The sequence below is a fragment of the Squalius cephalus genome, assembly GCF_949319135.1.
Source record: "Squalius cephalus genome assembly, chromosome: 4".
Classification (NCBI taxonomy): Eukaryota; Metazoa; Chordata; class Actinopteri; order Cypriniformes; family Leuciscidae; genus Squalius; species Squalius cephalus.
In genome coordinates this window covers 44,615,711-44,640,771 of record NC_137125.1, presented here as the reverse complement: position 1 = coordinate 44,640,771, position 25,061 = coordinate 44,615,711, and the positions used below count along the sequence as shown (strand labels likewise).

At 37.7% G+C, this 25,061-nt stretch overlaps 2 protein-coding genes across 2 annotated transcripts in view; one reads left to right on the top strand and one right to left on the bottom strand.

Moving 5' to 3' along the window:
- The window catches only part of pdzrn4 (PDZ domain containing ring finger 4), a 30,964-nt gene extending 28,480 nt beyond the window's left edge, over nucleotides 1–2,484 (top strand). Inside the window, exon 8 of the mRNA XM_079869048.1 lies at nucleotides 65–2,484. Within this exon, the coding sequence (XP_079725174.1) occupies nucleotides 65–1,663 (1,599 nt within the window). The 3' untranslated portion in view covers nucleotides 1,664–2,484. The remainder of the gene's footprint in view (nucleotides 1–64) is intronic.
- Nucleotides 2,485–18,074: 15,590 nt separating this feature from the next.
- Nucleotides 18,075–24,846, bottom strand: gxylt1b (glucoside xylosyltransferase 1b). Its single transcript, XM_079868151.1, has 7 exons — nucleotides 24,572–24,846; nucleotides 22,822–23,008; nucleotides 22,460–22,591; nucleotides 20,345–20,596; nucleotides 19,381–19,504; nucleotides 19,129–19,301; nucleotides 18,075–19,008 (listed from the first exon to the last, which is right to left on the bottom strand). The coding sequence occupies exons 1-7, from the start codon at nucleotides 24,763–24,765 to the stop codon at nucleotides 18,847–18,849; spliced, it is 1,224 nt and encodes a 407-aa protein (XP_079724277.1). The 5' UTR covers nucleotides 24,766–24,846; the 3' UTR covers nucleotides 18,075–18,846.
- Nucleotides 24,847–25,061: the final 215 nt, after the last annotated feature.

Below are 25,061 nucleotides of genomic sequence, written 5' to 3'. Positions count from 1 at the left end.
CCTTAGTACCAAGTCTTTATGTTCTGACAGGCATTAAGGGGTTGTATCTGTTCATGTTTTCCAGTCAAAAAGACACGAGGAAGCCTCCGCAAGTACAGATACAGCAACATGTTCCTCTTCCATTCTGGAGAAGGACAGTGGTGTGAAATGCAGCTTTGAGGAGAGTTCTGAATATGAATTTCTCTCTCATCCCCAAACACAGACTCAAAAACAACTTCGAGACAGGTGGGAAGCGGGCTCGCATTTGGTTCCTATGGACACCGTTAGCTTAGCCAGGCAGGAGAAGGGTCAGGAGGGCAGGTTGAGCGAGAATGGGGTGGAATGTGACCATTTCCAGCAACTCCTGGAGCTAAAGTGCCAGATCCGTAATGGTGGAGAATGCGGGTTGGTCTACAGACGAAGTAGTACTATCGAGTGTAGCCTGACGGAGCAGGGTGGAAGTGGAGTGGCACGGGAGCTGCACATGCTCAACGAAGAGCTGCGCAGCATTGAACTAGAGTGCCAGAGCATCATGAAAGCCCACCAGTTGCGCAGGAGCAAGCACGACTCGCCCCGAACGGATAAGGAAAGTCGACTGCGCCGTGGCAAGCTTGCAGATATTAACGAGCATCCTGAGAGACTTCAAAGTGAGAAGCTCAGAGATAAAGACAGCTCTAGTGCCTACAATACTGCCGAAAGTTCCCGCTCAACTCCACTGGGAACAGAAGGATCTCCCGACCACTCGCTACAGCGTCGAGTCCACCTGACTAATCAGAGGAACCTGCGGAGTACCCAACACCTGCAGAGTCCCTACAATAGTCCCATTTTGTCTTTACCCAGCCAAAGTAGCCCTTCTTACAGTCGTGGCCATACATACACCAGCTCCACACCACCCTTACAGACCCCCATCACCAGTCCCGGTTCACAAGGACCCAGCCAGGCCTTCTCCAGCAGCTTGGAACAAAGCCCCAGCAACCCCTCGGAGTCAGACCCAGCGCTTCCTGCTGATGACGAGCGCTGTGAGAAAGAAAGAAACCGTAATAGGGTTGCAACCGCTCGGCACTACCATTCGCCCTACCACAGCACCACCACATCAACCCAGCCTCCCAGCACACGCCATTACCAGAGTTACCTACAGCTCCTACAGCAACATTCCTCTTCCTCTCTGGAATACTCCCAGAGCCAGCTTAGCCTCCTCAGCCTCCGTGGACGGCCTGGACCCTCACAACCTGGCCGAATTGAATGGAAAGTTAAAGTGCGAGCAGACGGAACCAGGTATGTGGCACGTCGGCCCGCACGAGACCGTATCCTACGTGAACGAGCCTTGCGGATCCGGGAGGAGCGCAGCGGTGGGATGACTACAGATGACGACGCAGTCAGCGAGCTGAAGATGGGGCGGTACTGGAGCAAAGAAGAACGCAAGCAGCAGCTAGCGCGGGCAAGAGAACAGCGACGCAGGAGGGAGTTCATGCAGAGGAGCCGGCTTGAGTGCCTCAGGGAGACCATGGGGTCGGCAAGTGGGGAAGTCAGCATTCTGGAGCTCAGCCATAAGAAGATGCTGAAGAAACGAAACAAGAAGATCCTTGACAATTGGATGACCATTCAAGAGCTCATGAGCCATGGAGCACGAGCACCTGAGGGCACCAAAGTTCACAACGCCTTCCTTTCAGTCACCACAGTTTAGTGAAGAGCGTGACCACAGGCGGTCTCGACCCTATGTACTTGCCTCATTCCAAGTAGCCATTTTATAAAGGTGAAGATGCAGATATTTTTCATGTTTTGTGAAAACTCATTTCAACTAAACTCAAGACTTCAAGAAATGTGAATGTTCAAAAACTCTTTTGATACACTGACACGTTGACACTACCGTTACAGACCTCGCTGTGTTTTCATACTAGAATGTATAAAGATGGTTTTAATAGGATTTTACACACTACATTGTCATTTAATGTAGTGTTTTCATGCATTTGTATTTTATAAATGGCAAGTTTTCATGCGATATAAAATACATTACTTGAATTTCGGCTTTTGCTGCCATTACATCTTTTAAATCTGAAATGTAAATATCTGTAACTGTTCTTAACAAGGTCTTCATGGGTAAAGGTCTTCTTTGCCGCTTAATGGGTTTACAAGAGTTGTTTGACATACCACACGATGTTACCATTTTAATGGTATTGTATTCAATACGTAAAATTTTTGTACTGCTCTGTATGAACATTATTTATATTTTTGAGTCTAATAATTTATTTTATTCCATCTTTATAATGCCAAATGACCCAGTCTGTATCTCAGTCAAGCGCTAAACATGGAGTTTCTACCACTCTCATTGTGCCTTGTATAGAGGCTCATTTTTCTACCACAGTTTGTGAAGAGACACCCTGAGTAATCTTGCTGTCATGTTTTTAGTCTTTTTTTGATGTGTAAGACATCTTTGTAGCCGGGTCTACGTGTTCTAGGTGTGCTACATGGGGTAACAAAGGATAATAAATTATTGTTATATAAGTTAAACATTTTTGTTATCCTTTCTTCTCAAATAATGGTTTCCAGATTTTCTAGTTTTGTTCAACAAACAAAGATAATTGTAACTTTCGGCTTTGATTGATTACTTTTCTTGATTGACGGCTTGACCTAATTAAGCTCGAGATCAAGAACCGCATTTCTGAGATAAACTGTGATTATATCATTAGAGTCAGACAAAATTGGCATTTGTCCGGTTCGCATCTCACCCAAATACCACACCTGTCATTGTTAAACTGACATCCTGTCAGACAGTAGCATTAAAATCAGATCTGTTTGATTATAAATACATGTAATTCTTTGCATGAATATATAAATGGTTATCTTGCCATCAGCCCTTCAAACACTGCACTGCAAAAAAAGATCATGTTCTTAGCATTTTTGCTGTTAAAAATATATAAACAAAAGCAAAAATTGAATAAGATATTATGAAGTTTACTTATACACAATTAGCAAATTGTTCAGTCTTATTTTTTGGCATAAACCTCACAAAACGATGTTACATTTATGTTTAAAGGACTTTATTTTCCAGTTGTGGCAAATATACTATCTGAAAACATGTCTTATGCAACTTTGCTCCTCAAGGATATGTATTGTTTTAAGGATATTTAGACCAGACAATTTTTTACTTATTTTGTAGTATGACAACAAATGCTCTAAAAACCAATAATCGAAATGAAATGTAATATGTGTAGATTATTTTTACGCAGATTGTTCTGAATGGATGAAAGCTGCCTGAGGCTGTTATAGGATGGTTTGTGTGTGAGGGAGGTTAGAGACTTTTTGAAGTCTAATGTTTTTCATCTTTGGTGTGAATGTGTGCTGCATGTAAAAACCTGTCTGTCTCTGTTTCAAAGTGATAACACTACCATAAATTTAATGAACGGGTGCCAAAAATCTTAGCTACATTGAGTCACTAGAACTGAGACCCTTTTTGAACACATCCTAATTGTACTATTTGGGTCAGTCTCCTTAATTTGAGTAAACATTTACAATATTCTAATTGTAAGAATGTATCCATAACCACCTGTGTGATGCAGTTGATAGAAGGCTCTTTTGTGTTACTGATAAATCAGGGGTGCCAACAAAAATCATGCCATGGGAGCTCTTGAATATTTCCAACACAGTCTCACCCCCAAACGTCACATACTGACGCGTCTTGACCAAACGGCAATATACGACGAAAAGGGTACCCCTAAAACGTCCGTATGTGACTATTCGGGTTATGGGTAGGTTTAGGTATGCGTTAGGGTACCGCTAAGAGGCGCTGCTGGTGCGCTTATGTCTTCGTCTCATATGGACGTTTTAGGGGTACCCTTTTCGTCGTATATTGCCGTTTGGTCAAGACGCGTCAGTAGCCTATGTGACGTTTTGGGGTGAGACGAGACCGGGCTGATATTTCAGCATGTAGAGGTGTGTGGATCCAACTTCTCATCATGTATCATCTCCATTTTTTAGTTCCATCCATCTTTATTCTTCCCATGTTGTTCCCATCTTGATGTTTTCAAACTTCCGCCTATAAGCTGAACTCTCACGTTTATGACGGTTTCCTAATTACCAGCAACAGAAATTGCTCTCCTCTTGCGTTATGGCCCTGATGTGGAAAGATGTTCTCTCAGACTGAATATGGCGAAAGAATGTTGTATTATGTATGTGTGCCAGACGTTTACCTCGTTATGGTTCTCTTTCACATTTATTTATTCATAAATGCTCATTATGACCGACAGAGCGGAGACTTGTGAAACGGGAGAAGGGATATCAAAGCAAGTGCCGTTTTTTCTCCTCTCTCTCTCTCTCTCTCTCTCTCTCTCTCTCTCTCTCTCTCTCTCTCTCTCTCTTTTTTTCTCTCTCTCTCTCTCTCTCTCTCTCTCTACTTTACTACAAAGAATAATGGAGAGCACTGCTGTCAGTTTCTGTGATGTTCATACTTCACCTAGCAGAAGAGCTTTATCTATACTTTAAAATAACAGTGCACCAAAATCATTTATACTTACATACCCTCAGGGGAACAGGGGTGTATATATCATGCGGATAACAGAGAATATTGAACTGAATGCTGTAACTGACCAATCAGCTTAAAGTATTTCAGGGAGCCATGTAATAAATATATACTTTTATGTAGATATTGTTTGAAAAAACTGAAAGAAAAAAAAAAAGAAACAGCATACAGTTAGAAAATAATGACAGCCAGAACATTGTTGAGTCTAGACAGACTGAATACACGGTGTAACTTACCTGACACAACTTCTCTCCTGATATTGTCTAATGATTTTTCTTTTCTGAGGTGTATAGTGTCACTTTCCTCTTTTTTTGGTGAACTTGAGCTGAACTCAGCAGTATTTGATAGTTTTTTTCCCCTCTGCAACATCCTTTTGCATGCTTTTTGAAGCTCCAGCTCTCAGAGCTCTCTAAGCCCGTTGGGAAAGCAGAGACATGAGAGAGCATGACAGAAATAATGGGGTGAATCCAAAAAAACGAGGGCAGATGAACAGACAAAAGAACAGAGAGTTGACGGGGTGGGAGGAGAACAGTAGTGTGTCTTTTCTATATGGACATCTGACTTTGGTGATGATGGACACAAAGGCTAGAACATTTATTTTCTGGCATTTCTTAACAAGCTGTCAAACACAGAAAACCTGAGTTTGTAAGAAATAAGAGGTGAAAAGCTGATAGACGAATTCAGGTCAAAGCAGAAACATAAAACTAAAATAATACTACAATGTTTGACTACAATAATGTTACATGATTTAATTTGGACAGCAACTGTTTTCTTGTGCATCTCACTGTGAGTCTTCTGTTCTGAAACTACCATATTTGAGTCCTGAAACAGACAAAAACAGTGTCTGGCATAATTGAAGGCTTACACTGCGAGACATCAGTGCCCATGTTGAGATTCATTGAACAACGGGTGTTAATCCCACAGTAAGCATCTGTTTGTGCATGGAGATGGAGTCAACCTGAAACTAAGGCAGTGCTCTTCCTGAACACGGCAGCGACTCTAATCCTCCACGCGGCATTACGGATTCATGTTTCACATTCAGGAAAACACTGAGAACAAAAGGAATAATTTTCTGCAGGCAAGAAGGGATCATTTGTATAGACAGAGAGAAAACAGACGAGGACAGCTGTAGATCTTGGCAGGTTTGGTGACTTTGTGTCACACATAAAGGGTCCCAAAGCGTAGGCAGCAGAGAAATGACTTGAAGTTATTCATTGTCAATGAGAGTTGGGGATTTTAGCAACATGAAGGACAGTGACTGCATGTCCAGTGACACAGTTGAGGAAAGTTTCATTTTATGCCAGTTGTAATGCAGTGGCATTCATTTATAACTTTGCATGTAGTGCAAGGCCCATTGAAAATCCATTCAGCCTCCACGCTCAGATCTCAGCAGGTGCAATCAACCCCCTCCCGGCCCCTCAGCTCTCATTGGTTTGTTAAGGTGCAGTTTTTAGCACAGCAAGTTTTGGCAGTCAAAAACGTGAGCACACAGGAGGAGACGAACAGTAATAATTAGCTGAGCTGACAACATGCCAGCAGCACACACACAAACACACACACAGAGACACACTTATCAGTCTCATTTTGTCTTCTTTTTATTCTCTTCAAAAGAATGCAACATTCAACGTATTCTTACCTCGATTTTGTTGTATTTCAAATGCCATTTCAAGCAATTATCCAGAGTGGAAATCTGGAGTAACACACTGATATTTTGGGAACTAATGCGATTTTGGTATTGTGGATCAATGCCGCTGCATCATTATTGTTCTTTTGTTTCGAATAGGAAATTGGAAATGGGAGAAATTGAAATAGAAGATTGCAGAAATGTGGCAGTTGGATGGATGTTGGTTGAGAAAGGAAACAGCAATGTTTTATACAAAAGATCATTTCTCCTTTCCTTTACTGAAGATGCTCAGGTTTCTTCTCTTAAAAAGCTGCTCAGTTCAGCTGTATTGATCCAGCACAGGTGAGAGGTTTTCTTGGCACGCCTCATAGATCCTCTCATTGTTGTCTGACTCTTTTGTAGCTCGCCAGGCCTTAAAAAGATTTGCTCAAAACCCCGGAGAGAGCAAAGGATGGCAACACAGAGAACGTGTTTCTTTCTGTTGCTTATCCTACAAATACAGAAATTCTTGGTTTCAATTGAATTAAATGAGCCTTTATGGCCTTTTTGGGGCTTTTTTATGAACTCAAATCTGATAAAAGCACACATCCAGGTATTTAGTTACTGTAGATGAATGCATTTGGGTAGCTGACGTCCTGTGGTGTGACATGCTGTACTCCATCCCATTTTGATAATTAATTATAATTATTATGCATGCTGCTTTATGAGCTCATATTGAGAGATTAAATGGAACATTTGTATTTTTAAAAACTCTTACACTGTTGAACCATTTAACGTGAAGCGTTTGCGCACAAAAGCACCTCAAGAAACTGATTTTGGACTAATTTCTGAGGCAACATAACAGTCTAATGATCTACAACAAAATAGCGTGAGTTTTGGTGATAACTAAGCAAATTTTTAATGACTACAATAGTAATTTCTCGTAAGAAATTAAATCAAAAGTGGAAAACGTTGACACATTTACATACAAACTGACCACCAAACGCAACTTTTAGACGCCATCTTTATTTTTTTAGGTCAACTGTCATAGAATTGAAAGCACGGAATTGTGTGATATCAAAGGCAGCGAAGGATAGGCTACATCTATGCTGCCTTCAAAAATCGATCATATAAAGGTATCTCAAGAGACAGGAAGTGAAACTAACATTGGATTCGGACGTTTTTGGATTTTAACATTAGATTTTTAAGCTTTCGGACGTGGCCATTGACAAATGTATTTAAAAATGTTTATATATGCTAAAATGTATACTTTCCTTTATGCATTTATACACATCAAATTTTGATATTGATTTAAAAGAGGACTGATTTAAATAATTGCACTTGCTATTGCGGTGCACATTGTTCAGCTTCGCTCCCCAATATTCTAAGTGCTGGATCTAATAAGCATGAAATGGCATGTGCCAATCAGCCATATGGAGTTTCCTTTCTTCAGAGTGTTTTTTGGTGCAGTAAGTGAGACTCATTTTATAAACAAAATGGCTGGTCTTCCACTTTTTTCTCTCTCTGTGAGAAACTTTATGGAGGTGTGAGGTCTGATTGCCCACTCCTGTTCCGACTGAGGAGCGCAGATGGCGCCCCTCTCATAGAAATCCTTTTGAAATCCCTTTGAAGCCATGAAAAAATGAAGAGCGAATGAAAATAAATTAAGAGATCCACTCAAGAAGATTGAACTGGCTGATTCAGACTTTACAGGATACAGAAGTGTGATCGCCAGAATTTTATTGTTGAAAGGAGACTGATGTTTGATAGGTCACATTGTGGCAGGTTATTGACTTATTTTATCTCATTGTTTGATATGCAATCAACATTTTAGCAGAGCACCGAAAATATTAACCCTTATGCTAGTTTTTTCTGAACTAGAAGGAATTTAATTGAAATATGCCACTTTTTTCCTACAATAAATGAAGTGTTAAATCACTCCAAAAGTGCACAAACTGCAGGATGCATAATGCAAGAGTCAGACACGCACTTCTGTGATCAATAAAAGATTCATTTGAGGAAAGGATGTGAGTGTATAAGTAAACGCCCAGCCGCTCTATGTGCCGACTAATCAGATTATCTGACAGAAAGATGAACAGTCCTACATGGAGGTATTGATTCAGCTAATTAAACTCAATGAAAGTTCTGTTTGTGATTGGATTCATAACCAAAAGTCAGTCGATGCAAGCAGGTCTGCAAATGAGACTTGTTGCATTGGATCCAATGTATTGAACATAGGCCTACTTTGGCGCCACATTACTTCGGCTCCAGACTGTTGTGCTAAGTGGAGTGTTCTTGAGTAACTTCTTATGTTAGGAGTGAAGATGAGATCAGTGCATATATGTCTTGGAAAGCTTTTATTTTAATTAAAAAATAAAAGAGGCTCCATAAGATGCAAGCTAATGGGCAATCAAGAGGGTCCCATGTCACATATTAAAACTTTAACAGGATTTATTGAATTAACAATGCCTTTTATATTCCAGTTAAATTGAATGAATCACAAACATGTATAATTTTGAATCAACTTTAAGGAAGTACAATTAGAGTTCTATTTCAAGTAGAAAAAAAAAACATATGACTGTTTTAACTCAAAAATGCATGAATGTTTCGCAAATCATTATTACATATTCGGGTCTTTAGCGACCCAGAACTAAATTTACACAGATGGAACTCTACCTTTTGCGATAATATAAAACTCTCCTGAAATTAGTGTTACAATTACAGAAGAATAAAATAAAGCATATTTTGTTACCTTTTGGAGCTTGGAAGGTTTCAGTTTGAGCAGATGTTTTATACCATCATCACTGTCCTCGTCAGAGGTCATTTGTCTCATATTCCCAATCTCAAACATATTCTCAAAACTATCAATTTCAACATCTTTAAAATCAATATTTTGATCACTGACAGCTTCTTCGCCAGATCGACCATCAAGTGACAGTGACACAATATTTGATTGCGTTCAGTACTTGCTCTGAAATAAATCGCTGAGCCATCTCAAGTTTAGCTGATGATACTGGCTATTCTTTTGTTTTCTGCCTGCGATAACTATGAGTGAAACGTCACTTCATCATTTGTGTATCAGACATTGCCACCTTGTGGAATAAAGGTGAACTGCACGTATTCAGTCATCAAAGATTCAACTTTTGTTGATCAGAAAAAGTATACTTAAGGTGATGATACACATGGCAACTTTTTGAGCAATGTTGCTGGGCAATCTTGCTGAGCGATTGTTGCTTGGGCACTTTCCCATTGAAAATGGGCAATACATTTCTATCTGGATAATTTAGATTGGTCGTGGGCCCTGTGTCTTATCTGGTTGCCCGTTGACAGCAACATTGCCCAGCAACAATTGCTCAAAAAGTTGCCCTGTGTATCATCACCTTTACACTGTTACACACTTCGGGTCATTAGCGACCCTATGTAATTAAAAAAAAAAAATTAATGGGAAAACAGGCTTTTTTAAAAAATATTTTATTTTCTCGTTATATTGTTTATAATGAAATGATTGAGGAACACTAAGAAGGTTGATGTCTAACTGAATGAGGAGGAGGGTAGTGAATGATGTCCTGGAACACTAAAGATCCGAGATACACATTTAAGGGTTAAATGTAGTTTCTAAAAAAATTTTAACGTTATCATGTTAACGCTATGATAAATGTTATCATGCACACATTGGGTATTTCCAGACACATTTGATGATATGAATACGAATAAATGTTTGAAATTTCTTCCTCAAAATTTTGTAATTAATCTATAGCCTATGTATTTCTTTATATTTACTAAATTACCTTTTATTTTATGGGCCATAATGGAAAAACACTTCATTTCCCAGAATGCTCTAATCATAGCCATAGTTCATGCAATAAGCTACACATGTGGTACTTGACCTTGTTGGTTATAATTGCAAAAATGGCTGCAAAAAGGGAAGCAAAACCCAGTGAAAAGAGAAGGATTTAGGGCACACTAAGACTCATGTGTGTTTTTGCACCTATAGTGGCCACCTACTCCATCATGGGACTGTAAATGGATAAAAAAAAATTATTCGAGGAGCGGCAGATCTTCCATCATACATATAGTTATAGGTATGTTTTCTGGAAAATCTGGTTGTTTTAGTGGATCATGCTACCTACCATTTGACAATCTGTGATAAACAGGTATTTTTCCACAATTAAACCTATATTTTATAAACTGTTCATCTCTTTATCTAGCTTATAGAGTGGCTGTGTTTCCAGTTTGTTTCTTATCAACTGAGAATCTGATAATGCCAGTCATGCAAGTAAATGAGCTTCATAATTGATACCTGCATTTTGTTCCAGCAAGACGTTGGTTCATCACTGGCTTAAGGCAAGATGTTGACTCTATTCCGTTGCTCATTTTATTATTAGATAATGCATTAAAAGCATGTAAGCAGAGATTGTTTAACATCGTAATCATTTTTATGTTTCATGACCTCAGGCTGTCAGAAATAAAAGAAGGTGCCTTTTAAACTGGTTGAACTAATGGTTGAGGCGTAGACTGTTATTGTATTCAACATTTTAACTTCCTATTAGAGTAAATTAGAAGAGCGTTTTTTTTCTTTCTCACTTTAACTGCCTACATGCAACAACAGCCTGTAGTGCACTGCAATAATGATGATGTACCGTTCATTAGAGCAAATGTCTTTTGAGAACAGCTGTTCACTCAAAACAATTCCAGGCCTGGGGATGTATGGAAGGTCCTTGAATTCTTCCACACTTTTTATCCATTTGTGTAAGTCTCGTTTCAGCTATTATAAATGCAAAATGTAATCATGTATCTGCATAGATCTAATCTCCAGGCTTTCTTTGACCTCAATACACTGAGTGTTTCTTTCAAAGAACCAGTGAGCTTGCTGCGAGTATTGCTCATGACTCGAAAGGGAGTAATTATTCAGAAAAAGTGCTGTGGAAAGCAAAACTGGGCAAATATAGCAAGACCTACATACAGAGATTGAGAACTAGCGTATGTGTGTGCGTTTGCATAAATATTGGGAGGAGACTTGCAGGGGTCTTGTGAACCATATGTTCCTTATTCTGAATGTGATGATATTCCGCCAAAACAGAATTATGCTTTGACTCCAGTGAGTTTTCACCTCTAATTTTCTAACGATTTCTCTTTGAATTTAATCATTCAGCCTGTTCTCCTTATTCGAAAGTGTTCATGTAAGCGGTTTCATGCAGGTTTTTCGTTGTTTGGAGATATGCTGAAACTTTTATTTTACAGTAAAAAGAGTAAAAGTATTTACGTATGCGCAGCATTAGAAACGTCAATCTTTATGAACAGTTTATATTGTTATATTATAAATATGCTTGTATAGTTATATTTGACTATTCTATAGTTATATTTCCTATAGTTGTTGTTGTTATTATTATATTATGGTTCGTTTTTTGTCCCAGCTTTTCTATTAAAATTGAAATGATTACATAATGATTTCAGGCTTTGGTGAATTAATGAATCAGTGACTCACTATTGAAGACAATGGCTGAATTCGAAATGGTATACTTTTACTATTTCTGTCATATAAAGACATGGCATAAATTGTAGGCCTATGCTATTTTGAATTCTGCCATTTGTTTCATTCCTGGGTGAGTCTGTTCATTTGAGGACCTAATTGTTGCACAATGGTAAATATCACCCATAATTAACACATTTAATTAATTTGATTGATTAAATATATATTAGATGTTAGCACTAATATGAAAATGTAGGTGTTTCAGAATCGCTCCTTACAAACCAATCGCTCCATTGAGACTAGGAACTCTTCCAACAACCTGCAGTGTTGAACAGCAGACATTATTTTTCCTCTTTCCATTGTCTCTAGTGTTATCTGCCGTGGTCTTTATGAAGTACTGGAGATGGAAGGGTTAATAAATGGATTCTGGGAAGCAATCTACACTGGTTTGTACTGCAGGCAGAGCTTGTTTAAAGAAAGTAATATATGATAATGTTCTTGGCCAGATTCTCTAGTGGTATCTGAGATGATGGGGGCATCAATACCAAACATCAATCATCTTGAACTTACAAAGAAATGATTGCTACTAGTCAGCTGCGTAAGAAATGTAATATTATGCAAATGTACCCAATGCTGAAGGCCCGGCTTTACCTCAGCTTGTGTGTCTCTTTCGTCAAAACAACTTCATGCACTATCGTGATTGATTAATCTTGCTCCGTGTCTCGATATCCTCTAGACGATGCATAGAATCTCCCAGGCATCAGGACTGTCTAGTGTTCAGCATCTGTCAGGATCTGTATTCTCCTGGCTGTACCGACACATCCGGTGAAGGACAAATTAATTAGCTGCTGCAAATGCTAACAGATGGCTTTGAAGGACACTTGCTCTACCTCAGGTGAAAACACTTGCACAAATTCACGTAGATTTCCCTTATCGTGCATCTCGTCCGCCCCTTAAGACTCTGCCATGTGTCCACCTCGCAGAAGCATGTGAAGTGTGTACTCAAAAAAAAAACGTCTGTTGCCGTTTCCCCAATTCAATTTTTCAAATAAAACCCCTGATTTGCAATAATATTAACCCGGCGAGGAGGATAAGAAAGATTAATTCAACATCATTACAAAGCTCATGATTTCAGCTGGTTGGAACAGAAACCAGCACGATCCGGTGCGGCCCGCTTTCACTTCCAACCGCAATTACAAATAATCAGTCCAATCAGTATGCTAATCTCTCGCGTTCAAACCGACGATTCATCAAAGTCGCTAATTCGCCGGCTGTCTTGGGTCTTTTATTTTGCCCTCTTTTCTGCAAATGTGATAACCGGTTAACATTATCAGTGCCTTATCAGGCCCAGGCCAGAACAATGGTACCAGTCCAAGTCTGAATGAACTGAAAAGGTGGCGGAGAAGACAGCCTTTGTGATTTTTGTCACTACGTGGCTGATAAAGAGTGTCTGTGAGGAGAATGAACGGAGAGGCCTATCAATTATGGCTCAATTGTTTCCTATTCATGTATAATTTAATGAGTGGGGAGACGGCATAGTAGCGCGTAGTACGGAAACAAAGGCCTACACAGGCCTTTCAGAATTCGTATATCCCGTCATAAACGAACACAGAAAGCCCCTCAAAGTCTCATGTTATTGTTTGTGTGCTTGAGTCAATCGCATTGAGGAAAAAAAGATCTAAATACAAAGCTAAGCTAGCGCTAACCGCTAACTCAAGTGTTTTGAATGACAATTCATTATTCTTCGTGCGTACCTTTTTTTTTTTTTATGATTCAGGTTGTGGTTTTATCTGTTTTTAATCTGTCTTGTCTAAAATTTGATGAAGCTGTAGTTGCCAGTGCCAAATTATGATGAGTTTATCAGCATAAACACAAAGGAGGCATAATTATTCTCATGCAGTGATTAAGGGTTAGATTTCCCTCAAGGTACAACGAATTATCTCACACACATTCACACATATTGCAACAATGAACGTAAACGGTAAGCCATCAAATGAATGATTGCTTGAGTCTAATTGGAGATGTTCATTTTGAGACAACATCAGAGGCGATGTGGAGGAGGGCTTTATTGACACGGGTCTTCGCACAAATCAAAGCTTCAGATAAGGAAATGGACCATTTAGAAGTCATCCACCAGTGACAGATATTCCTCGATGTTCGGGGAATGTGGTGACTCCTGCATTTTTTGCAATGCAAACGTGACAGTTTAATTACCTTTGCCTAACGTGAAGATGGAAAGGGTCCGAGTCTCTGAGAGCACGTGCACATTTTGCAGTGTTTTTTCTTTTTTTTTCTTTTAAATGATCCTATGAATCACACAAATGCTCACCGTTTTGGCAAGCACAGCACTTTCGTTACCTCCCCATCGCTCACATGGATCCACAGCTGAAATCAGACATGATTAGACTTTGTGTTCATAACACCATTCGCTTTACCGAGTTTAAATGATGTTGCTTTTACCAAAGTGCATTCAAGGTTTAATGGTTTGAAAACCATTTGGTAGTTTGATGTTTGGGAAAGTGATAGCGGTGTGATATGCTTCACTCTCAGAAAAATGATACAACAGCTGTCACTTTGGCAACACCCATCAATAAGGTACTAATATGCACCATTTAGGTACTAATATGCATTTCAGGTAATTATACATATCGGTACTAATATGCATCCTTGAGGGGTAAATAAGGTACAAAAATGTACTTCTGATAGGGTACTGCCCCAGGGACAGCTTGTGTACCATTTTTCTGAGAGTATTATACTCAATGTAAATCATGTACCAAAAAATATCCTTTTTGATTTACTTTAACTTAGCAAGGACATGAACATCACATTTGTTTCCGTTCATTACCCATTTACATGTTTAGTTTGAATTAAATATTTGACTTCTAATCTCGATTAGGATTTTCCTCCCTTTTCTTCTTCCATTCTCACAGCCCCAACATGCAGTCAGTCACGAACTGAGTCACAAAAGCGAAAGTTATATAACCTGTCAGACCTAGTGTCTCTCAGCTCTAACTCGGATCAAAGTGTATCTGTCTCCCTGAAGATGTCCTTGGTATTTTCCTCTGCTCAGTATACCAGCCACAGCACCCATGACTATAGTATCCTGAAGGAATGGTCCTCTTTTTTTCCCAACAAAAAATAATTTCCATTAGTGTAACATATACATGATGGGTTTGTTGCAGACTGTAATCACACACATGCTCCTCTTCATTGACATCCATGTAAAAAAAATGCTTTGAACTGCCTTTTGGGCAAGGACAGCTGACTGACATGTTTTGCCACTTTGAAGCCCACAGGTTGAGTTTCGCTTTCATTTCCTGAATGAGATTTCCTTGCATCTCACCCCGCAGACATCTGCATCCAGCTCATTGGCTTTCTTTATCAGGAAAAAGAGTTCAGACTGAATCGATACGGCACACAATGAAGTGGACTCCAGCGTAAATTGGCTCACTTGGGAGACAGAATACAGTAAGAGAGAAGATCTTTATTCAGGTCACCATAAGCACATACATTAATTCAGTAGCAGGGTGATGAATACTGACATTTTTGAGACATATTGCAGGAAACAGCTTAATCGTATTTCTTGTATTTTTCGTTTTGTTTAAGGTTGTTTTCCACTGTAAGAGATGCAGGTTGATTTATCTTGTTTTTTACTTTATCTTGTTTCCTGTTGATTGTTGGTCATTTCTTCCACTGATTGGTGATTGTCCACTCTCATTTAGTCTTTTTATTATTATTATTATTATTATTAATTTTAAAGGCTTTCTGCTAGTTATTAAGATTTTTTTTTTGGAAGAAGTAAACGTTCAGTGGTCAACCTATAATGATTTTTCACTGAAAAATGTAAATGCTGATGCTTATCAAATAATAAAAAATAAAATCTAAAATTTAGATAACAATTCCACTCCAAATTTATACGGATGGATGGATGAATAGATATATGGACAGATATTTCAGTTCCTTCTCGATTTTTAAATGACTTTATTAATGCTTCTGAAGTTATTCAGCCAAACTCTCCTCTAAAAGGTTTGCTGGTCTTCGAACCTTGTCAGGCTGGTCTGTTGGTGAGATTTAAAGGGGGTTTGTACTGTACTGATCTGGGCTGTGTTTCCCAAGAGCAAGTCTCAAGGGGAAAGTCAAAAAGGGACAGATCTTTTGGGAAACCCATTCAAATTAATTTCTTGTCATTGTTGTGTGAATAATACTATTAATGAGACACAAGTGTAATGATTTCAAATCCCACATATTTTTGTTGTTCTGCCTGTTTGCTTCCAATGAATGCTTGAGAACCAAATGCATTTACATTAACACTTTGGCAAATCAGAAATTTGATATTTTAGTTCAGCGATTCTCAACCAAGGGGCCACAGCCAACTTTTAAAAGGGCCTCAAACCTCAAGATGACCTAGAATGATTTAAAATAAGACGAAATAATGATTAAAATTACAACAAAAAAAAGTTGAATTCACCCCTTCAACAACTGATGTAGCCTAACTTTAAAAGTGTGATTTCTTTAGAAATATAGACTTGAATATATATATATATATATATATATATATATATATATATATATATATATATATATATATATATATATATATATATATATATATATATATATATATATGTGTGTGGGGGGGGGGGTGGGGGTGGGGGTGGGGGGGGGGTGGAAGAAATGCATACAGGTTTGGGATGACTTTAGTGTAAGTAAATGTTTTCATTTCATTAAGCTGTTTCTTTAAGACTATGACACCAAAACAATGTTTAGCCTATAGCAAATATTGTGATAAATTCATAGCATAATGTTGATATCAGTCATGAAATGTGTTTCCAAGCTTCACTGTGTGATTGTGGCTTTCCAATTTGAATACAAATGCATAAGCAAGTGAGAAAAGCAACCTGCTCGTTTATTTCTCTTTCTCTGTGCCCGTTTCCCAGACACCGCTTGCTCATTGATTAGATGCCGTATTGGCTGGTTTGCACGTCCTGCAGACTCGGACCCCTCCGAGTGGCCACACAATGGAGATGGTTCACGTGCCAGGTAATTGGCGTCTGTGGGGGACAGGTGCTCCCACAAAGCAGCGGGGCTCTCTGCCGAGGCTCCTTTCACATGGCTGTAATTACCTAATTGAAAAACTCACTGGGGGGAAATAGGAGCGAGAGATAAGGTGTCTTTCACCAAACCAGAGGCTGCTTTTCTGTTGAGCAGGGGAAAAAAAAACATCTATTTGTTGCCACTTGAGGTAAATATTGTCCAAGGGAGAAACGATGGAAAGGAAAGCAAAGATAGAGGATCCATTGTAAACGAGGGGCTGATTCAGACATGCAGTGTTTGATGGAGGACACACAGATGAGACAATAGACCAACAAATTTGATTTGTTTTAGCCTCTATGCCTCTCCTGTCCCTGAAATGAAGCGATTAAGAGTGAATATGTAAATAGTATAATGCCACACTATGAAAGGAGTTTGTTTAGACTATTCAATAAATGAACTGGGTTGCATCATTTGTAATAACTCAACATATTAAAGTATTATATATATATATATATATATATATGAAAACGCTTTACAATAAGGTCCTATTAGTTAAAGTTGGTTAGTGCATTAACTAACATTAACTATCAATGGGCAACACAATTATTAGAGTATTTTTAATTTTTGTTAACATTAGTTGATAAAAAAAAAACTTGTCAACTTGAACTAAAAAAAAAATGGGTAAGTATAAAAAATATTAAATGAAGAAGTAAAAATCTAAATTAATGAATACTGGTAGACTGGTATTTTCCTTTTAAAAGTCTCCAAACTTTATCTCCCAGTGAGGCCTGTAATATTAAATGTGAATTGTGAATTGAAACTTGATGCAGATTAATCCTCACTCATTTTCTCTTTTAAATGTTGGAAAATAGACTCATAGTACCATCATCCAGGTTGTCATATACTGTACAAGAGGAAGACCACCGACAGACCCTCATTATTGCTGTATCAAGTCTAGCCTTTGACCTGAACATCCTTGTAAATCAGCTCTTGTGCCTCAGGTGGTCCAGACATGGTTTATTTGTTGCTACATTGATCCATGAGATGTAACTATGTCTCATTGTGTCCTGTTAATCTTTGAAGTCACCTCGACCTTCAAGCACAGGTTGCTGATGCTTCAAATGGTCTTTATGCAGGACTACTTCTGGATTAGAAATGAATCAGGTCTTCCTGTGTCATTGACATCAACTGCTTTAAGGCTTGCCAAGTAATGATATTTTAATCCATGATCCCATTATAGATTTTCCTGGGGGTTATTTCCTCCTTTCTTATACTCCAAGAATTTATCTTGAGGTGTGTTTTAAAATTCCCTCAAATGTTCACTTGTAAAAGTCTGTATCAAGCTGTTATATTATATATTGTTAGGAAGTTGTTCAGTATACTGCTGTGTGATGTTATCACAGAACAAAGCCACTGTAATCATTCCAAGACACTATCTGTGTTTGTAAAAACCTGAATCAATGCTGCACCCTGGTGGTGGAAAGTTGTATTTAAAGAAAAAATCAAAAACATTTACAATTTTGATAGTATATTATATTTAGTCTCCATATGAAAAAAGTGCCCTTCATTAAGATCCAGTCGATTTTTTTCCTACACTTTTTTTTTTCATGAATATGCTTTCACTCAGAAATACATCACATTATAAATGCAAAATCTTATGAACTGTCCACTTAAAAATGAAATATATCCTTACTGATGTAATTCTTCAGTGGAGTATGATATTGATAGTAAAAAAATCTGATTAATGACATATATAGTTTTATTTCATATGAACATTATGTAAAATGAATATTTACATTTTCAAGTATTTTCCAATTAATGCTTTTACATCTTTCAGTACATTCAATAAGTACACTCTTAAAGGAACAGTACATCCAAAAGCACTAAAAAACAATCATAAAAGTGAGTTTTTGTCTATAAAGTCTTCAGAAGTCATACAGTGTGAGGAACATCAATTCGCCTTATTTGTTCCTGGAAAGGAAGTTTGGAATGACATTTAGGTGAATAAATGATGTCAATCTCCCTTTTTTGTTGACTGTCCCTTTAACCAGGATAAAAAAGTGAAATGACAAAGGTTTAAATGCACATTTCATCATTCAGCACGTCCTACATCAGCTTCAAGGTTTCGAACTGAACGTTCACCACTAACATTGCACAGATACGACTTGAAAGGCGGTGACGTTCTTATCCAGTCTCCCAGAATCCATTTCTGTCCTTATTCAGCTACAGTGACAGTATCACATCTCAGCCACCAGGAGGAGTCCTTCTCTGGATCCTCTTTACATACTTTCCAAGTCCTCTGGTAAAGAAATAACTAACTTTCCCACAGTATGTGTGTGTGGTTTCATTCAGCGCCACTTCCAGCGGCAACAAGAATGATTTTACGAGATCCTCTCCAAATGTGTGCTGCCAGAAAAAGTAAAGAGTGATTCATTAGCTTTGGAAAGACACGTTGGTTGGAACTCAACAAAAGGTTTAGAAACTTCCGTTAGTGTTAAACTCCTCTAAAACAATACAGTAACTCACATGTTTGAAAGCATCATACACAGCCTTGAAGGCAGGCTGTTTGTCGCTGTGAAACACTCCTCTGTTGCCGTGCAAAATGACAACACCCTCTTCTTCAGCCGGGATGCAGTTGCTGCCGTAGATACAATGGTCAGGACGATAGTTCCAGTGGCAGGGGAAGGTAAATACCATCTCTGGGTGAACACACATCTGTTACAGAGACTTGAAAGGTAATAAAGATACAAGAAATAGAAGAAATCCAGATAGGCTTACCTGGATTGTAATGGAAGATGATATTAATCAGGTCTTGATCACCCCAGGTAATGTTAAGCTTGTATTTCTGCAATAAAGGCATGAGAAGCTCGTCCCAGTGCAGACCAACAGAGGTCATGTCATTCTGTCCATAAAGAGTAAAAAAGAAAAAAAGAGTTAAGTATCTCTATCTAAAAGCCAAGAAAAAAAGAGACAGTTGGCGTCCTCTTCTGGACTTAAATGGAATTACAACATTGTATATATATATATATATATATATATATATATATATATATATATATACACACACACACACAAAATTTTTTTATTTTGATGAGCTTTCTATTCAATGTTCTGAAAAGAATGTATCATGGTTTTCACTAAAATATTAAGCAGCACAACTGTTTTCAACACTGATAATAAAATGAAATGTTTCTTGAGCACCAAATCATCATATTAGAATGATTTCTGAATGATCATGTGACACTGAAGACAGGAGTAGTGATGCTGAAAATTCAGCTTTGCCATCGCATGAATAAATTACATTTTAAAATATATTCAAATAGAAACTGTTACTAAATTATAATATTTTTTTCACAATATTCCTGTTTTTACCACAAAAACAAATGATCAAATAAATGCAGCCTGGGTGAGCACAAGAGAATTCTTTCAAAAATATTTTTAAATAGCTTATTGACCCCAAACTTAAAATACGTATCTTTATATTGAGTTTTATTATTTATCTGTATTTTATATTGTTATATTAATTATTATATCATTTTGAATTATATTTTAAATATTTTTCCCCCGTTTGCTGCCAGGAGTTTTAATATAGTAATATAGAATGTCACATGACATTTCCAGCTCACATGATTGGTTTGCCTATGAAGCAAAGATGGCGGCCTCCAGGTTATGAAGTTCAGCATGTGTTCCTGCTATTGAGATGAATAGGAATAGCTGACCTCATGCGGCTCTCTTATCTCACCTTGAAATGTGTCCTTCGCATCCGGGTCAAATTCATCAGCATGACACCAGAGTTGATGCCAGTTCTTCCATAATAAGGATGCCGGGAGAAGCGACTGTACCAGGCAATCCGTGGCTCCTCGTGCTCTGGTGCCATAGCTACTAACTGAGTGGAGTTAAAGAGCGCCAACATGTCCCAGATCAGCTCTACAGGCTGCAGGAAGAGGACATCGGTGTCCACATAGAGTAAGGAGTCCACCTCCCTCAGAATCATCTGTAGAGAATAGAAAGAAATTGCAAATAGTTTGTCAAACTGCAATGTTTTTGAGTTCAAAAATAAATGTTCTGTTCTCAGAAAAAAAGAGACCACCACTTCAGAAAAGATTAATGCATAGTTTATGATTTTTTTCTTATAGAAGGAGCACAGCATTGTTAGGTGTAGTCACTGCCATTTTAAAGGTACACTTTGTAACTTTTTTTGTTCAAGATTAACTAATTTTAAATAGTATTTAAATCAATAAATCGTCAATCCTTTTTCCAAAATTGTTTTTGTCTAACCCTGATTCACTATGGTAAGCCTATTATAAGTGTTTATAATTTAGACTGTTGGGATGGTTTTCATGGGAAATTGTGTACATACGTCACTTGCCCGTGTGTGTCTCGATTATATAAATAAATATATATATATATGTTAGTTGTTACAACGAGCGAGACATGGATCACCTAAATCTCGAATTTCAAGGGAATCACCCGTTTTTAAAAAACGCAGAACAGTGGAGAGCCTGCTGGAAAAAAAGAGAATGTGATAGAGCTCGTAATAAAACAAGAATCAACACCGGCTTAGCTTTTCGGAGATACGCACAACCGGCGTAGCGTCATAGAACGTCTCTGAAAAGGTTCACGCCCACTTTTAGGGAAAAAAAAAACATACACAGTATCGGATTGAGGACGTGTACTAACCCTTACAAACATGTAATTTGTATTTAAACATTTTTTTTCACACAGTAGGCTACCCCTATTATGTATTTATATTTAATTAAATTTTTCCACACAGTATTTTGTATTTTTATTTTATTTTAAATACATTTCCATGTATTTATGCCCATCTCTGCCTGCCATCATCATCAATATCTTGCTGTTATGGAAATATCATGAATTACGGATGATGCTATCGAAAGCTAAATCAGGCTAGTTGTATGGCTGGACAGAAAAGTGCACTCAGTAGCTACTCTAAATATAAAGACATAATATTATACATTTAAAGATGTTTACTTCTAAAAAACCGAAGTAAAATCATTCACTGGCTACCTGGTGACTCAATGAGGTACGAGTAAATGTCCAGGTAAGACACTTCTGGCCACTGGGTGGGGTTGTTAGACCAATTTGACGCTGTAGGGGCATGTTTTTAAATTGACCCAAATTAAGTTTATAAATGTATCGTTCACGCTCTATGGAAGGCAGGGTGGATATATAATTACTCGACATATTTCATCTAAGTGATTTCTGAAGTTATACACGTCTGCCGGCTGTGTACGGACGTTGTTTTGTGCCGCTATTTTGTATTGAAGTCTATGGGAAGTCTGGTTTGTTTTCCCCTAAAAAGGGGCGGTTACGAAATTGACAGTTAAGTTCCCGGATGTGCCGGTTGTATGTATTGGAAATGTCGTAAAAGTGAGATGTCATTTTTATTACTCAACAGGTTAGTAATGTATTTTATTGAACAGATAAATTGCCATATGTAGCTCTCTAACCATTATATAAAGTGAAGGGTCATGGCATTATGGTTGTTGTAGCACTGTGCTGAAATTTATTTTCAAGGAAGTACCACGTCTACATTATGTCTTCAGCTAGTCAGCTTGAGATCCTTTCCATCTAAACTGGTCTTTTAAGCCTAGAAGTGAATGTTTTATGAACAGCAGGATAACCATATTCCTCCACACAGTCACCCAGATCCAAAGCACAACCAAAACAATGTTCTTCCGCAAAATGCATGCAGTTTTGTTTTTTAACCACTAGAGGGTCAAAAGTTACATAGTAAATGATCATAAATGACAAAAAAAAAATCAAATCAGCTTTTGCTTCAAATATTTGAAACTAAACATGCTGTTTCAGTAACCAATCCTGCAGTAATTCTCACCGGTAAGAAGAGTCTCTGTGATGCACATGGCTTGAAAAGCTGACTCCACTCTTCATGGTTCTCATGGGGAAATGAAATGGGGTGAACAACATAGCTGAATTTCACTCGGATGTAAGCGGGCCAGGAATCCAGCTGTGCAAGAGGAAAATGGAGTAAATCTTTTATCTCAACAGTTTCTCAATGGTTCTCTAGTCTAGCAGATTAAAGTGCATAGAGTTTGCACTCTTGGGATATACAGGGGAAAAATGTTCACCTAAAATGACTCACATCCCCTTTAACACTGGAGAGATGTGCCCCGTTGTTGTGCAACAATATAGATGCGCATGCATATATGTCAGAAATGATGATTGGCTCATACTAACCGCGGTTTTTATGTTGGTGTGTAACTGCTCTTCTGCAAAGATGTGAAATCTCAAGTCTCGACTGCTGAGCATGGCTGTGGTCTTCAGCATGTTGACAGCTTCCCTGTGTCTCTCTCCACAAGCCACCACAGCCAGATGCATCAACGTCTCTCGCTGTCCAGGTGAAGTCACCTTGTGTGCAACATCTCTGAAAACGGACAGTCAGTTTTAGCTTTATACTCAACCCATAAAGTATAAAAGTATGGATGAATAAATAAACGAGATCACAACTTCTTTTCCAACAAATGGTCTGTGAAAAGAGGTTCTTATTTAGAAATGGTCAGAAACTAATTTTTAAAAGTTGCTTGTATTTTCTAATAACATGCATCGTTTTTTGCTATAAACATTCAAATAAAATAAAAATGAGATAAAGATATTTTATGTTTAAAAATAACTTTATAATAGTTTAGTAAATGTTTTTAATAGGTCTCACGGCAAAGAAAAAAAAACATAGATAGGCTGATAAAAGGATGGATGAGAACATAACTTATTTTCCAACAAATGGTTAGAGAACAGGGATGCTCAATGTTCAGAAAATGACAGAAATTCAATTTTAAATGAGCTGTTTTTATTTCCTAATAATTTGCAATAAATTTCTAATTCAGCTTTTTTTTTGCAATAAACATTAAATAAATCAAATGGACAAAATGTTTTAAAAAATGAAAAAAGATAAAGCGATAAAAAAGATACTTGATGTTTAAAACTACCTTTGTTATAATAGTTTATTAAACGTAATTGGTCTTGCAACAAAGAAAAAAAAACAAAAACATAGATGGGCTGATAAAGGGATGGATGAGTAAACAAGACCACAAACGGTCAGAGAAAGGAGCTGCTTAATGGTGCTTAACTAAATTTTAAATGAGCTGTTGTTATTTCCTAATAATTTACAATCATTTTCTAATTAAACATTTTGGCTATTAACATTAAATAAACATCTAAATTAAACAGACAAAATGTTTTAAAAATGAAAATATAATATGATAAGACTTTGTAATAATAGTTTATTAAACATATCTAACTGGTCTTACAACAAAAAAGAAAACATGGCATACAATAATGTCCCATATTAGTGGAATGCCAATAATGCAACTGTATGTTACATTGATTCATTTTTTGTCATTTATTAGTTAAATGGAGGGTACAGTATTCGGTCTGCTGTTGTTGTTTTTTGTTTTTTACAATTTTGATCAGAATTAGGTGAAATTAATTGCACAAATTCATGCCCCATTTGTCTGTAAGCTCAGCCTATCGCCTGAAACACAGGTGTGCGTGAGAGGGGCGTGATTTGGCTGTTCGTTATGTTGCATCAGTGCCCAACAACATCTCAATGCTCTCGACATGCCAGCACTCTCTCTTGACAATGAATCAGTACAGGAAGGTGTCAACAGCTTCCATCATAAAGAGTGTCTCAAGTCAGTGTGGAATTTCACAGGCTGTTGACATGTGCATCGTTTCCCTTTCAAGTGGATTTCAGTAGTGGTGAACGTTCCCAGTATTTCTGGCCTCGTATGTAGAACCCAGATTAAACGGCATAAACTCAAACTGAATGTCACATTTCGATTTTTGGGATAGTATTTTCAGTGCAACTTTCCAAAATTGAGTTCAAACATTATTTTGAAAAAAAGACAAACACACCTTTGAAATGTTATTTACGCGAATTCCGCTTGTTAAACACATACATTATCTAAAGGAACGAAACAAATCTGATTACCCGAGTCTGTGTGATCTGGTCGCAGTGGGTCGTTGTTTTGATTTTACTCCGTTTAAGTTCTTTGCGACGGACGGTTCCAGCGGCGCCCTATCTTGCTTTAAAAAACTCTCAGCATCATGTTTACTGAACAAAAATAGTAACGATAGAAGAGCGATAACTATGCACAGACTAAATGTACGAATATATCCACGCATTCTAAAGGGCAAGAGCAGTTTTCACTTAAAAAGAGTACACTGAGTGTGTACTCGCCCCACTAATGACCACTAGCGATGTCCGTTTCGTGAACGAAACGAATCGTTCATTTGAGTCGGATCTTTTCCAAGAATCGGATTCACTGATTCATAGAACATATGTAGGAGTAGCCAAATATCTGAAATGTTACGAAGAATAAATCGTTCTAGAAATATGTGTAATAAAATCGTTATTTACAGTTTTAATAAAAATGACTTTTTTTATAAATAGCATTTTAAATAAATAGCACTTTGTTAAA